We start from the raw sequence: 16,708 nt of genomic DNA on the forward strand, positions 1-16,708 counted from the left end.
ACTCCTCCAACGGGTGCACAAGGACATTTGAAAATGGCTAGAAGCCCTATACCTCACCAAGCCACCGCCTGAACCGCATCGTTTTCAGCCAGGAGATTAGGTCTATGTGCGGAGACACCACTCAGGCACCCTCGAACCACGCTGTAAAGGACCCTACTCTGTCATCCTAGTCACACCAATGGCCCTCAAGGTAGATGGTATCTCAACATGGGTCCACTTCTCGCATGTGAGGCCTGCTGATCCTTTCACCGACCTCCACGAGGTTCTGCCACAATGGAGAGTCTCCAAACATCCAGACAATCCACTCAAGCTAAAACTCCGGAAACGCCCCAAAGAAGCATCTCCCTTTTAAGGTACTTTGTACTCTGGGCAGCCTTCCAGGGCATTACCTCAGCCAATCCTCATCATCGGTTAACATGACCTGGATGGTCTACAACCCTGAGACTGGAGAAATACTTAATTCAAGTTCCAACGTAGCCCCCAAAGGGACATGGTGGCCGGTATTGACCTTTGATTTGTGCATCCTGGAGGCCGACAGTAACAGCTTCCATGGTCCCAGCCAATTGACCAACTTTTTTGCTCATGGCTCCTATGGCTTATTCATCCGTAACTGTGAGGGTAAGGGCCCACAGTATTTAGAACAAGTGCCTGTCTATGTCTGCCCAGGGGGAGGAAGAGATCAGAACCAAATTGAAAAATGTGGGGGAGTTGACTCTTTTTATTGCGCCGCTTGGGGATGCGAAACCTCGGGAACGGTCCCTTGGCCCATCAATCCTGGCAACGACCTCATTCAGATAAAATTACCCCAGAATACCCCAAAATGCAGGTCTCAAGGAATATCGTCTAAACCTGGACAATGTTTTCCATTACAGATTAAGTTCACAGATAAAGGGAAAAAGCTTACCAGGTGGGATGTAGGCCGAGCTTGGGGCCTACGTCTTTATAAGACTGGGTTTGACAATGGAGTCCGATTTGAACTTAAATTAAAGATGGGACCACTCTACTTGACCCCCAAGGTAGCTTTGGGACCAAATCAGGTGATAGTCCCAAAACCTTCCTCACAGGTGGTAACCCCAAAACCTCCCTCCCAGAACCAAAGTCGGGATACTGGGCCTACTCCACACACTCCTCCCATAGCCGACATGTCTCCACCTACAGACCCCCTTATAAAGATGATCTCTTCAGCATATCTTACCTTTAATGCCTCTCGTCCGGACTTAACAAATGGTTGCTGGCTCTGCTATATTATTAGGCCTCCTTACTATGAGGCAGTTGCTTTTTCTTCAGGATTCAATGTGGCTGCTGATATCTCAGCCTGTAGATGGCAGCAACAACCTAGTACTGGCCGCCTGACGGTGGGCTCCATTACGGGTATAGGCACCTACATAGGGGCCATTCCTGAGACTTATCAACACCTATGTAATCACACAGTTCCTATGACCAACCTCATTAATTCCACCCACCAGTGGATCATCCCACCAGAAAATGCATGGTGGGCTTGCTCCGCTGGGCTAACCCCATGTGCCCATCAGGCGGCACTAAAAACCTCTCAAGATTTCTGTGTCCTAGTCCATCTAATCCCCTGGCTAAACTATTATTCAGAAGAAGAACTGCAACCAAGGTTAGAGACACCAGATCAGTATAGGGTAAAAAGAGAACCAGTCACTGCCCTAACTTTAGCTGTCCTGTTGGGATTGAGGGCTATAGGAATGGGAAGTGTAATTGCAGCCTTAATGCTCCAAAATAAGCAGTATAACCAACTGAGGGCTGCCATAGATAAAGATATTGAACAGCTTGAAAATCCATTTCCCACGTCCAAGAATCCTTAAGTTCTCTGGCTGAGGTAGTGTTACAAAATAGAAGAGGTTTAGATTTACTATTCTTACAACAAGGAGGACTATGTGCAGCCCTAGGAGAAAAACGCTGTTTTTATATTGACCATTCAGGAGTAGTACAGAAATCGCTACCGAAAGTTAGAGAAGGCCTAAGTAGGCGAAAGCAAGAAAGAGAAAATGAACAATCATGGTTCGAGTCTTGGTTTATACTTCCCCTTGGTTGACCACCCTGATTTCTTCTCTATTAGGACCCCTCATTCTACTGTTGTTAATCTTAACTGTAGGTCCCTGTATATTAAATAGAATTATGTCCTTTGTAAAAGATAGCTTTAATACCGTCCACCTAATGTTACTCAGATCTCAATATTCGACTGTCTCCACAGATGATATAGTTGACTCTGTAGAAGACCCATGATTGGGCCTTCCATAGGAACTAGAAGAGGGAGAAATGTGAAATGTGAAACCCAAACAACTCCATTTTAGGATAGCACCGCCATTTTGAGTAAAACCCCCTCCCGAGGGGAGAAAACGAAATGTAAAGAGAAAAAAACTCAACGAGCCAACTCACCCCCCTTACTCTAACCCACCAATCAGTAGCTAACAAGACATCCTTAGTTGAAGAATTAACCAATCCCCTTAAGCTTCCCTTCCCGCTTCCCCTGCTGCACAGTATGAATTAACCAATCCCCTTAAGCATCCCTTCCCGCTTCCCCTGCTATACAGTATAAAAATGATTCGCCGCTTTCACTGGGGGCTCCTTTGCCATTGTGTGAAGAGAGACCCTGCTCGAGCTTGTAATAAAGTTCCTCACTGTTTTTGCATCGATCTGCTGCTCCTGTGGTGTTTGGTGGGATTCCGCGATCTGGGTACAACATTACTAAGTAGAAAAACAAAGTATTTGGGAATATTAATGAAAATGTTTGGTATCACCTGAGATGTTCTCTATAAGAAAACAAATGTTTTTAGAAATTATCACTGGTGTTTACACACCAATCTACAGAATGCCAATGTAAGACAGTTCAGAACTGCTTACTTCTTAGCTTTACTAAAATTAAGGTTTTAAGAGTTGAGGATTCTAATTTAAACATGTAATTAAAAAGCTATGAGAAATGATACAGTAACTTTTCAGTATACAGTAAGAAACAGAATGTATGTTTTCAGAAAGAAGATATGAAAAATGAAATTACATTTTATTGAGGAAAGAGAATGTATGAGCCAGTTGATTTTATTTGGATGGAAAATGAGAGACAGGCTGAACACAGAAAGTGTTGAGAGATTTTGGAAAGAAAAAGGAAAAAGTTTTATCCATATTCAGGATTATCTAAATTTAGATTCAAGTTGACTAAATGGATTTTGTTGAGTGAGCCAGTGCAGGAGCGGAATTTGATTTCTGGGAGAAATGCTCCTTTTTAATAATAAATTGTGTGAGTTTCTGCAACCTTAAGTGATCTCTATTTGATTTCCTTTAATTGTTTTATGACTTTGGTTGAATAAGTATTCTTTCAGTGACCTATGATACTGTGGTTTATAATTCTAACAAAATTCCCAAATATCAAAATCTAACTAAGCTGTTTTAGCTTCTAGCTGACTCGGGGATGACTGCTTCAAAGAAACATCTCCAAAACATCTCAGAGACAAATGTTAAATTAAGTTTATTTGGCATTTTTTAATTCAAAAGCACTGTCAAATGATTGAAGGTGAACTTTAGGTTATAATGTATGGATAAATATCATTAACACAGATATTCCAAAATTTATGTGAAATCCTTAACATCTGATATGTCCTGATATAATGCTACCAGTCATAATTTTAGTGATTATACTAAAATATCCAAATTTCCTAATTATACTGTACTCAAACCTTTAACTATGCTATTTTAAGTTTTGTCCTTCAGAGACTATCATTATTTTACACTGCCTTTACAAAATGAAGATTTCAAGAAAACTCATAAAAAGAACTTTTAAACAAATAAACAAATGTGTTTCTGATAGCCTTACTACCACTAAACAGGGTAACAAATTACAAACTAATGGAAAACCTGATTACTTCATGCAGATCAACAGGAATCAATTACATGAAACTAAATGAACTGATGAATTATGATTTATATCTTTGACTTTAGAAAACATACTAACTTGAATCTGTTTTCAAGTAAATTTTTTTCTCTTATGCTGTGACCTACAACAGGTTGATAAGTATGCCTTTGGAAACAAAGATAAAACATTTATCTTCTTCTCTCTGCCTGATCCTGCCAAGATCTGGCTTCTCCAGCTGGATCTCCTATGGACTTAATGGTTATTGCAACTGGATTACAACTCATTAAACTAATAACTTTTGTTGTTTCCAAATTGCTTATGCTTTTGTCTCTCAGTTACAATGACTTTTTCAAGGTTACTAGTCAAATTGCTTATGTCTATTTTATAAGACTGTCCTCTCTTAAGAGTGTGTAGCCAGGCCTCCAACCAATGTAATGGTGACTTAAAGCAACTGATCCAAAAAATAGAGATCTGTATGCCTTCAATAACAGTAACAGTGTATTCTAGGTATGGGAAGATGCAACAAGGGAAATATCTCCTGAATCCTAATAGGTTAGAAGATAGAGGATCCAGAGAATCTTCTATTGTCTATCAATGGGCCTAATCCAGAAGTTAACACCTGGAGCGACATATCAACAAGAACTTTCGTTTGATCTCAGATGTCCTTCCAGAGTGGCGGGACAAAAAAAAAAAAAAAAGAGTCATGAAAATTCTCTCACATATGGTTGAATTTCCAACCATAGAGAGGGACTGTGAAAGAAACATTTCCTGCCACATCAGTAAACAAGCATGTCACAGCCATCAGCGTTTTGGGGCTTCCAAATGTGAATGAGGGCTCCCAAAACAGAAAACAATGTCTGCGATTCAGCAGATGCCACCACCCACCCACCCTCAGCCTCAGTGCTGAGGAGCTCGGGGGCATGTGAGAAATCAAGAAAACCAGGATGCTGGCCTCAAATAGCTGAGATGCACAGGACAGGACAGGAATGATTTCAAAAACTCCACACTCCTGCATCATTCACAGTAAATTCCTTAACTTGAGAGTATCTATTTTCTTTAATTAGCAAAAAACTTTGACGTGCAAACTGCCCGGCGCCTTCTGTTACCAACTTAAATATATCCTAACTCCCTCCCCGGCCTTCTCCCGGCAGTTTCTCAGGGCTATATGACACGCAGTCTCCCTGGCTTGAAGTCCTAAGCATTCCCATAAAAAAAAAAAAAAAACACACTCCTTTCAGGTTGTGACTGTTTTTTAGCGGACTGGCAGGAGAAGCCAGGAGGCGCCTACCACAAGGAAAGAGACTAATAGCACAGAGGGTCACAGCATTCCAGGGCGACGCCGCCCAGACAGGACCGCGGCCCGGCCCCCTGCCCGGTCCCCTCATGCCGAGCCTCTCACGCCCCTGGCGTCCCCCGGGTCAGGCCTTGACCCAGGCGACGCGGGAGCGTGACGTCCGCGCGGCGCCGGCGGGTGACGTCAGCCCGGCGAGGGGGCGGCAGTTGGACTCTACCACCGCTGGCGCCCCTGCCCCTCCCCTCCCGGCCCGGTGCTTCCCGGGCGTAGCAGTCTATCACCGACTCACCTTCCCATCGCTGTGGAAAGGGAGGCCGAGCTCCTCGGGGGAGAGCGGGGTGCGAGAACATGGCGGTTCTTCGGCCTGCCTCTCAGCGGCGGCCTCGTAATCCGGAAAAGGGTTGGGGAACGCCCGATCTTCCATATCTGCGTCCCCACCCAGCTGCAACTTGAGCCTCCGGGACATGGTCTCGCCCATGTCGGCCGCGCGCCCTGCCCTCCGCGGGGCCGCGCGGTACGGCGAGTGAGCTGGGACAAGCCTCCTCAGAGGCGCTCGGCCCGGCCACGGCGGGCGGCGGTAATCCCTAGGAAAGCGGCGGATGCGCCGCGCCGTGCATACACGTGGCTGTGGCGGGCGCCCGGTCCCGCCCCGACCTGGCTGGGGATGGGCCCCCGGGGAGGCTGCGGCGCCTTGCAGTCACCAAGGCTCCGCGGTACGGGGTCCCCTCCGAGGAGGAGGCTTCAGCCGGCCGGCGGCGCCGCGAGGACAGCGTCTCCGGGGAGGGCGCGGTCCCTCCCTGTCATCCTGCTGTTGGGGGGGGGTCTGGAGGAGGAGCCAACGCCTTTTTTTTTTTTTTCCTTCTTTTAGGTTAGCCCCTTTGTTTTGGATAAACGAATATCTTAGGTAACAGCAGGTCACGTGAAAGCATACTTAATCACCTAAATATTTCATTGACCCGAAAGTTCCATCGATATTAGTTAAATTGCCCAGGAACATAACGTGTGTAATAAAGGGCACAAGCAAGTAAATCTGCAGTTATATGATCACAACACAGTTAACAGTCTTTACTGGTTCTCTTTTTTTCTTGTTGTTGTTTCTTTAATTATTTGAAGCTAAGTAGATGTTAGAGATGTCATGATTTCTCCTCGCGGGAAATACATTGTTCCATTATTTCGTTTTTTAATTTTTGTTTCCATTTAAACATGATTGAATGCCAGATGGTACTAGTTAGTTTGTTAAGTCGCTAAGTCATATCCGACTCTTTGCGACCCTGTGGGCTGTAGCCCACCAGGCTTCTCCATCCATGGGAGTCTCCAGGCAAGAATACTGGAGTGGGTTGCCATTTCCTTCTCCAGGGGATCTTCCCGACCCAGGGATTGAACCCAGGTCTCCTGCATTGCAGGCAGACGCTTTAACCTCTGAGCCACCAGGGAAGCCAGATGGTACTAGGTGATGACAAAAGATAGTTTCTGCCCTGGGGATTCCAAGTTAGAAAAGTAAGCATAGCTTAGCATGATATGAATACTCTTCTGGAACTAAAGAAGGTATACATTAATATATCAAAAGTGACATGATAGAGGAAAACAATATCTACCACAATAAAGCCTGTATTCTGCCTCTGTGGTCTGGCTTCCCACTCCTGCCTGTCCAGGTGTCTCCCCTGAACTGTACTAGATAAACATGTTGAACAGCCTCCTCCCATAAGATGACCATGGAAAACCCCACTGTAGGAGAAAATCACTGTCAAGGTTACTCGGCATAAACGTATATCCTTTGTGTTCAAGGAAACAGAACTGATATAACGGGATGCCTTGAAGGCCCATTCCACTTTCCTGCTGTTAGGCAGGTAGAATAGGGAAAAGGAGTCCAGAATGGCAGTGACTAAAAGACCTGGAAGGGAAAAGCCTGCGAAAATAGAACAAAGGAAGGTCCAAGGATCGGAGTGAGAACCTCAGGTAAAACAAACAGCACTCCTGGCTGACCCAATTTACATAGGACAGGCCCAGGGAGAGAAAAACATATAAAAAGAGGAGCCAAAGCTAGCTCGCTCTCTCACCCGTGCGCTAGGGCGCTCTTCTCTTCGCAACTTTGGGTCGACATGTCCTCACGCCTCGAAGATGAATTTTCCTGCTATTATCTAAATAAAATAGAGCTGTAATACTGAGCTGTAACACTGATTTATCTAAGAGCTATAGCACGGTCCATTCGAGACCTGAGAGCTATAACACGGTCTGTCCAAGACCCGAGAGCTGTGACCCGCTGAGGGGGGCTTTCATGTCCGTCACTCCAAATCTTTGTTGTGACGAGGCAAAAAGCAAGGAGCATACACTCGCCTGACACTGCTTCATTTCTTTGTCCCAGTGTCCATCTTTCTCTCACCCTCAGTGAAGGACATTTTCTAACTACTCCTGAATTCTGATCCCTTTCTATTGTTGTTCAGTCATTCAGTCGTGTTTGACTGAGTCGACTGCAGCACGCCAGGCTTCCCTGTCCTTCACCATCTCCCAGAGCTTGCTCAAACTCATGTTACCTTTACCATATTGAAGTTCAGTCCCCTAACTGCTGAGACTCGTCTGTCTTAGGAGCCATCTCTCTCCCACTTCATGGACTTTACTAGGCAAAATAACCCGCAGCAGATGTTTCCCAAAGCCTGAGTTATTTAGACTCCGACACCACAGGTATGTGCAGCAGAAACATCCGCTGCTGGCTTTGCTGTATTAGGCCTAGTGACCTTTGGCCTTTCTCTACCCCTTGTTGACTGGAAAAAAAAAAAAAAAAAAAAGCACAGTCTAAAGGTTGAGAATTACATTTTATTCCATGGCCGTACTGAGGACTATAGCCTGTGATGGCAGCCTCTCAGATAGTTCTGAGGAACTGTTGAAGAGGAAAAGGAGGAGCCAGGATACATAGGAGTTTGATGGGGGGGAAAAAAAAAACCCTGTAGTTGAATATTGAAAAGTTACTGCTAATCACACATACACAAAAAGACTCCTGACTTCACAAATTAATGATTTTAGTGCCCTTCTAAGATGCAAGAGTCCAAGCTCATTGACATTATTCCTCTGATCTGCATCTTACCTATCTGGGGTTTCATTATTGCTTTTTTCTTCATCATGAATCCCCTTAGGGTGTACCACTGGGGGCAACCACGGTGGATGATGGCTCTATGATCAGAACATCCCTTGTTTGCTGCAATGGCAAGGCAATATTTTGCTCACAACTTGGTGTGAGATACTTTTTCTCCTTCTCCTTAAAATCTTGGTGATAACCATGGACAACTACTGGCAGGTACACAAACTTGTCCTAAGGACAGCCAATATTTTCGAAGATCAAAAAATCTAAACCTAATGTAAGGACTTAGCAAATTTTCCTAAACGCTGTTCAACTTGCAGCTTCCTGTCTTCAGTGGAGATTTCATTTACATTGTTTTTCAAGAAGTGACAGTCTCCTTTCTTCAGCTCCTATCTCCAAGAGGCTTCTTAATGCAGGAGGCATAGGGATCCCTTTTGACATTTCAAACCTCAGGACCACCCTCCTCTGCTGGACACTCTTTAGTAGTACAAGGACGTGGCCAGTGCCTTGAAATTACAGACGTTTTAATTATTTTAGGCCAAACCAAATTCTTAGGGAGAGCATCCTTCCCAACCCTTCTATGTAATTGAGGTGGTCAGTACAAGGGTTAACCAAATACCCATCCAAAACAAATCCCAGGAGTGGTAAGGGCAGTTGGCAAGTGATGTCTCCTTTCTCTCAAAGGAATCTAACTGGCAAAGGGGCATCTCTGTGTTCATCTGACTGAGAACTAGGGCACCACTTAAGGTTGGAAACCCTGAAAGGGCCCAAAGAGTAAGACTTTCTCCCATAGGAGCAGGTTTTCCTGAGGGCGTGAGTAGGGATGTGTGGCTGAGAAACTTCCAGATAGCATGCATGTTGGCAGGGGTCAGGTGAAAGAACTTCTGTTGAGGACACAGGAAGGCCTGAGGCTTTGCTTTTGATTTCTTATTTCTCTTTTTGTTATATTTATTCTTCACATGTTTGTCATCTGACAGGCTTTAGATTTGCACAACTTCCTCAGCCACCAGTGAGTCCTCTGGTCGCCTCTATGCTTGCCAGAGCTGCCCAGGCTTCCATTAAAAGGACTTTCCTTTAGGCGGTACAAGAGGAAGTCCCACAAGGCAGACCGGCAAATGCCCTTTGTCTTACACTGCAGTCTCCTCAGAGATTTCCTTACGCTTTGTCCATCCATCCTGTCCTGTCCTGTCCTGTCCACGTTGTTAGCTGGGGGAAGAAACAAGCGAGCCCAAGGGTATAGGGAAGGGTTTGTTTTATCCCCTGTCTCTTTTGGTACATGAGATTGTTCCTTGCAGCTGCAAGCCATATACAGGCCCTATGTATGCTATGCAACCCTGATTTAAGAAAAATTCAATCCCTTAAGCCAGCAGTTCTCGCAGTGTGATCAGACCCTTTAGGGGGGCTGTGAGGCCAAAACTAGCTTTTTTTTTAAAATTAATTTTAATAAAGTTAATATATTGAATTAGCCTTAAAATAAAAAAAAAACCCCAAAAGCTAGATTTGGCCTCACAGCCCCCCTAAAGAGCAATATTTCATAGGAACCTGGAAAGTTAGGTCCATGAATCAAGGCAAATTGGAAGTGGTCAAAGAGGAGATGGCAAGAGTGAATGTCAACATTCTAGGAATCAGCGAACTAAAATGGACTGGAATGGGTGAATTTAACTCAGATGAGCATTATATCTACTACTGTGGGCAAGAATCCCTTAGAAGAAATAGAATAGCCATCATGGTCAACAAAAGAGTCCAAAATGCAGTACTTGAATACAATCTCAAAAACGACAGAATGATCTCTGTTTGTTTCCAAGGCAAACCATTCAATATCACGATAATCCAAGCCTATGCCCCAACCAGTAACACTGAAGAAGCTGAAGTTGAATGGTTCTATGAAGACCTACAAGACCTTTTAGAACTAACACCCAAAAAAGATGTCCTTTTCATTATAGGGGACTGGAATGCAAAAGTAGGAAGTCAAGAAACACCTACAGTAACAGGGAAATTTGGCCTTGGAGTACAGAATGAAGCAGGGCAAAGGCTAACAGAGTTTTGCCAAGAGAACGCACTGGTCATAGCAAACACCCTCTTCCAACAACACAAGAGAAGACTTTACACATGGAAATCAGCAGATGGTCAACATCGAAATCAGATTGATTATATTCATTGCAGTCAAAGATGGAGAAACTCTGTACAGTAAGCAAAAACAAGACCAGGAGCTGACTGAGGCTCAGATCACGAACTCCTTTTTGTGAAATTCAGACTTAAATTGAAGAAAGTAAGGAAAATCACTAGACTATTCAGGTATGACCTAAATCAAATCCCTTATGACTATACCGGGGAAGTGAGAAATAGATTTAAGGGACTAGATCTGATAGACAGAGTGCCTGATGATCTATGGACGGAGGTTCGTGACCTTGTACAGTAGACAGGGATCAAGACCATCCCCATGGAAAAGAAATGCAAAAAGGCAAAATGGTTGTCTGAGGAGGCCTTACAAATAGTTGTGAAAAGAAGAGAATCGAAAAACAAAGGAGAAAGGGAAAGATATTCCCATTTGAATGCAGAGTTCCAAAGAATAGCAAGGATAAGAAAGCCTTCCTCAGTGATCAATGCAAAGAAATAGAGTAAAACAACAGAATAGAAAAAGAGATCTCTTCAAGAAAATTAGAGATATCAAGGGAATATTTCATGTAAAGATGAGTTCGATAAAGGACAGAAATGGTATGGATCTAATAGAAGCAGAAGATATTAAGAAGAGGTGGCAAGAATACTAAGAAGAACTGTACAAAAAAGATCTTCACGACCCAGATAATCACAATGGTGTGATCACTCACCTAGAGCCAGACATCCTGGAATGTGAAGTCAAGTGGGTCATAGAAAGCATCACTATGAACAAAGCCAGTGGAGGTGATGGAATTCCAGTTGAGCTATTTCAAATCCTGAAAGATGATGCTGTGAAAGTGCTGCACTCAATATGCCAGCAAATTTGGAAAACTCAGCAGTGGCCACAGGACTGGAAAAGGTCAATTTTCATTGAATCCCAAAGAAAGGCGATGCCAAAGAATGCTTGAACTACAGCACAATTGCACTCGTCTCACACGCTAGTAAAGCAATGCTCTAAATTCTCCAAGCCAGGCTTCAGCAATACGTGAACCGTGAACTTCCAGATGTTCAAGCTGGATTTAGAAAAGGCAGAGGAACCAGAGATCAAATTGCCAACATCTGCTGGATCATTGAAAAAGCAACAGAGTTCCAGAAAAACATCTATTTTTGCTTTATTGACTAGGCCAAAGCCTTTGACTGTGTGGATCACAATAAACTGTGGAAAATTCTGAAAGAGATGGGAATACCAGACCACCTCACCTGCCTCTTGAGAAATCTATATGCAGGTCAGGAAGCAACAGTTAAAACTGGACATGGAACAACAGATTGGTTCCAAATAGGAAAAGGAGTACATCAAGGCTGTATATTGTCACCCTGTTTATTTAACTTCTATACAGAGTACATCATGAGAAACACTGGGCTGGAAGAAGCACAAGCTGGAATCAAGATTTCCAGGAGAAATATTAATTACCTCAGATATGCAGATGACACCACCCTTATGGCAGAAAGCAAAGAAGAACTAAAGAGCCTCTTGATGAAAGTGAAAGAGGAGAGTGAAAAAGGTGGCTTAAAGCTCAACATTCAGAAAACTAAGATCATGGCATTTGGTCCCATCACTTTCATGGCAAATAGATGGGGAAACAGTGGAAACAGTGAGAGACTTTATTTTCTTGGGCTCCAAAATCACTGCAGATGGTGACTGCAGCCATGAAATTAAAAGACGCTTACTCCTTGGAAGGAAAGTTATGACCAACCTAGATAACATTTAAAAGCAGAGACATTGCTTTGCCAACTAAGGTCTGTCTGGTCAAGGCTATGGTTTTTCCAGTGGTCATGTATGGATGTGAGAGTTGGACTGTGAAGAAAGCTGAGCACCCGAAGAATTGATGCTTTTGAACTGTGTTGTTGGAGAAGACTCTTGAGAGTCCCTTGGACTGCAAGGAGATCCAACCAGTCCATCCTGAAGGAGATCAGTCCTGGGCGTTCATTGGAAGGACTGATGCTGAAGCTGAAACTCCAGTACTTTGACCACCTCATGCGAAGTGTTGATTCATTGGAAAAGACCCTGATGCTGGGAGGGATTGGGGGCAGGAGGAGAAGGGGACGACAGAGGATGAGATGGCTGGATGGCATCACCGACTCGGTGGACATGGGTTTGAGTAAACTCTGGGAGTTGGTGATGGACAGGGAGGCCTGGCGTGCTGCAATTCGTGGGGTCGCAAAGAGTTGGACACTACTAAGCTACTAACACTTTTACTTTCATATCTTAATGCCATTGTTTTAACTGTAAAGAAACAGATCCTTTACAAGACCAGAATAACCCACAGGTCACGAGGTGGGTTTCTCTGTTTTCCTTTTTTTTTAATTTAAAAGAATGTTCACCAGGATGGTTCACCAAGTAAGGTAAATGACATGGCTATGAACACTGCAGTTTTGCACATCTAAAACCAAGGGAGGTGGGTTGGACAGAAGGGGTAGTCATTCTAGTTAAACAGTTAAGTAACATCATGACAAATGGATTTGCAGCATCAAGATTTTCCATTTAGATATCTTATTTCTTATTGATCAGAGGTTCCAAGTTGTTTCCAGTCTTTTTGATACCGACCAGGGTGCTTGGCCTTCTCAGATCGATGGAAATTGACTAGAGGCCAGTCAAGATATTCAGGTGAGGGTGGGGCCCCTGCTGCTGCGAAAAGGGAATGAGAATAAGGAAGAATTTTCCTTGCTTGCTTGCTGAGGGGGTGGCAGTGAGTTGGTTCCTTAACATGGGGCGAGAATAGGGATGTGTCAGGGGTTGGGCTAGAGGGAGGGCTTGGGTGTTTTATCAGCTCCTCTGGTGACATTGTATGCAGGGGGCATGCACAATACACTGTTTCTGCTCCCACCTCTTCAGAAGTGGCAGTTGGACTTTTTTGGCCTTTTTGTATCTTTTGTCCGTAATTTGCCCCACCTGCACATGCACATAATTGGTTTTAGTCCCTTGAAATTTCTTTGGATTTCATTGCTGGAGGAGAGGAGTGTCCAGGTGCAGGCCGTGTAGCACAGGGTCCCGGGTCCCAGCCTGCCTCATTTTTGTTGTGTTTTGGGTGAAATCCATTACGTAAACTTACGTAAATCCAAAATGTAAACTTTTTGGACCTCCAACAATGGTAGTACACACTGGAGTTGTTTTTCTGGTTGTGAAAGGTTTTCATAGATGTGCTGCAAGGATCTTTAACATAAAATCTTTTGTAAGCTAGATAATCAATTGCAGCTGGCCCAGCAGCGGTGGTAATGGGTGCTCTGGTAGTCATATTCCGCATACATATGAACAGGACCCTGAGTACGGGTGAGCCTGTGCAGACAGTTGGAGACAGGTGCGAGAGAAGTACCCGTGCACTGCTCTCTCTCTGTGGTACTGTATGGAGGCAACACTGTACATGATGTCACAGCAGATTAAACAGAGAAGCGGTCAGGTACACAGATGTGCAAAAAAGCAATATGCCATTTCCCATGCATATTATTTTGGTTTTGAAAATAGTTCTTTCATAAAAATACGTTGTTTATGTTAAAGTTTAGCATCTAACTTATGTTAAAATTTTGACAAGTATATTAACATAACAGATTGTTAATTATAATTGACAAATTAAGGGTGTAAAGGAATTCTGAGACCTAACATTTGAAAACTGTTGCCTTCAGCAACCTGTTGTTACAGGCCTATGCTTCAGGGACTTAGAGCATTCAAAGCAATGCAGTGTGCATGTGAGCACTGCAAAGAACTCCACCCTCACTGCTGGTGTTTGCTATTTCCTGTTGAGAGGGCAACAGGCAGGAACGCCAGGGGTCTCCAAATGGAGGAAATAGGCTGCAAGTGCCAGACATTTTTATCTCTCTTAGGTGGCAGGAGGAAACAAACTAGCGATATTTTTTTTTCCTTCTCTATACAAATTTTTTTTTCCTTCTCTATACAAATTTAAAAGGAGGTTTCTCTTAAAATGCTGTGTTGCCATGACACCTGGTTTCACCTGAAGCTAACTGTTCTCAAACCTTGAGTTAACCAATACATTTTTTCTTATGGAAATGTTTGTCTTAAGCTATGTTAATGTACCCCAGACTCTGTCTTCAAGTTCCACCAAATGGCTCAGAACCTACTTGACAATCCAGTATGTTATACTCAGATATTGTTCTCCTAATCTATGTAAATGAAACTATTTGAATGGTAATCTGCCCTTTTACAAGATTCAAGTCAATCGTTTTATGGCCTGGGATGAATTATCTGGTCCCATTCTGAGTTTTAAGACATTCCTTTCTTTTCATTAACAGACTGCTAGTGACTACATAATATCCAGCTGAAGACTAGCAGGGGGGTACTCTTTCTGCCCCCTTCTGATGCCTATGTCAGAAGCTTTCTCCATCTCCTTTATACGTTAATAAAACTTTATTACACAAAAGCTCTGAGCAATCCAGCCTCATCTCTGGCCCCGGATTGAATTTGTCTCCTCCGGAGGACAAGAATCCTGGTGTCTTATCGTCCAGCAACAACCTTTCACTGTGAAAGTGAAAGTTCAAGTTGCTCAGTTGTGTCTGACTCTGTGACCCCATGAACTGAACAGTCCATGGAATTCTCCAGGCCAGAATACTGGTGTGGGTAGCCTTTCCCTTCTCCAGGCGAATCTTCCCAACCTAAAGTTCAAACCCAGGTCTCCCGCATTGCGGGCAGATTCTTTACCTGTAGTCTTTTTTTTCGTTAGGTCTCCCTATAACACTAGTGTATTTTGATGTTATTTGTTTAGTTTCTTGCTTTCTGGAACTCAATTTATAATTGGAAAATGATGATCAAAGAAAGGCCAGGTGTCAATTCAAATATGAAAATGGAGAGTTGGGAGATCCTGACCCAAACTGTGTGTGTGTGATCCTAGATGGATCAATAGATTTAAAGCTTGTGCCAAATTTTAAAATGTAAGCTGGATGTTAATGCTTCCATGATAGTTGTAAAAACCAGAAACAATTTAGATTGTAACCAGTCTTGGGTTTTGCAGGCATTTGCAGAAAGAAGTGGTGGTGAACTGGGGGGCTCCTGTCGCCGTGGCAGCCCTCAGCACCAGTCCTCTGTGGCAATGTCTCTGAGTGCTGAGGACAGGGCCACCACTCTCGGAGGAGTCCCAGCAGGGACCCTTCAGTGGCCGTCACCAGGTGACAGCGTGGAGATCCCTGAAAGTCTTTGAGCCAAAATGGGCAGTTTCATAACTCTCCTTCTACATTGGATCAAAATCTATCATGACGATCCAAAATATCTAATTTTATTTCTAGATCTCGGCAGGACTCAGTGGGATGATTTAGGTTGTTCTAGACTAACAGATAGATAAGAAGGCAAAGATGAACCCAGCAGTTGGTTAGATCACAGGAAAAGCTAAGAAAGAGCAGGAGACATTGATGAAGTGGCAACATACTCTCAGCACGAGCTCATCTGGAGAACTCCAAAACATGAGACAGAAAGTTTGACTCAGACTGGAGATCCCTGTGGGGTTCAGCTATCTCTGAGGTCTGGGGACATGCAGGCAGCCCCAGCATAGTCTACTTGCAAGGTGTGTGTCTTCCTTTACTCTCTGAGGGCCACATGCAACCACTGGGCCCAAGAACAAAGCCTCAGTTGCAGATGTGGTGGGATTCTGAGAACAATGTAATGTGGGGGAATTCTGAGAACAACAGGGGCAGGGGCTTGTCCCCAGCCCAACTCAGATGGGTCCTCAGGAAAGAGAATGTCATCATGGTGAAGGAAGACAGGGCTTCATGGGTAACAGTGCGTTGCCCCCTCCTTCCTGCCGAATGGGCACAGCCTGTGAGGGTGGCAGAGGTAGCTTGGTGCCCTGCAAAGCAGATGCAGCGCCAGAGAAGCAGACTCCCCCATGAACATAGGAAACACACTACAAAGACTCCCATAAATATTTGGGCAGGGGGTATGTGGTTTGCAGGTAATAAGCCAGTGGGGAACCTGGTCTACCTGGTACACAAACTAGTTGCAGAGATAAGCTCTTTCCAGGACAAAATACAGGATTTTTCAGTAACAAGTACTTTTCTACTCAGATGGCTGCTCTGCCTCCATCTAGCTAATTCTTTCCTTAGCTCTTCTCCATGCAAGGAAATAGGCCTCTCCTAATGCAAACTGGGCTTCGCTTGGGACAGCGACATATTACACATTACATTTGACCCATTGATAAGGGAAGAGCTGGCTTACTAGCTATTAATACCTGATCCCCTTTGTAGATAATGGCAGGGACATTTCCACCTCCTACTCTACATATTGTACTATATAAACTGTCCAGAACAGGCTAATCTATAAAAACAGAAAACAGAAGAGTGGAGAGGCCTAAGGGGAGAGGGATTAGGAAGTGAT

The 16,708-nt window shown here is 44.0% G+C and overlaps 1 protein-coding gene across 1 annotated transcript in view; it reads right to left on the bottom strand.

The window, feature by feature from the left end:
* LANCL2 (LanC like 2) overlaps positions 1-5,917 on the bottom strand; it is a 108,588-nt gene extending 102,671 nt beyond the window's left edge. The window contains exon 1 of the mRNA XM_043442162.1: positions 5,455-5,917. Within this exon, the coding sequence (XP_043298097.1) occupies positions 5,455-5,643 (189 nt within the window). The 5' untranslated portion in view covers positions 5,644-5,917. The remainder of the gene's footprint in view (positions 1-5,454) is intronic.
* Positions 5,918-16,708: the final 10,791 nt, after the last annotated feature.

Source organism: Cervus canadensis, chromosome 22 (genome assembly GCF_019320065.1).
Source record: "Cervus canadensis isolate Bull #8, Minnesota chromosome 22, ASM1932006v1, whole genome shotgun sequence".
NCBI classification, from domain to species: domain Eukaryota; kingdom Metazoa; phylum Chordata; class Mammalia; order Artiodactyla; family Cervidae; genus Cervus; species Cervus canadensis.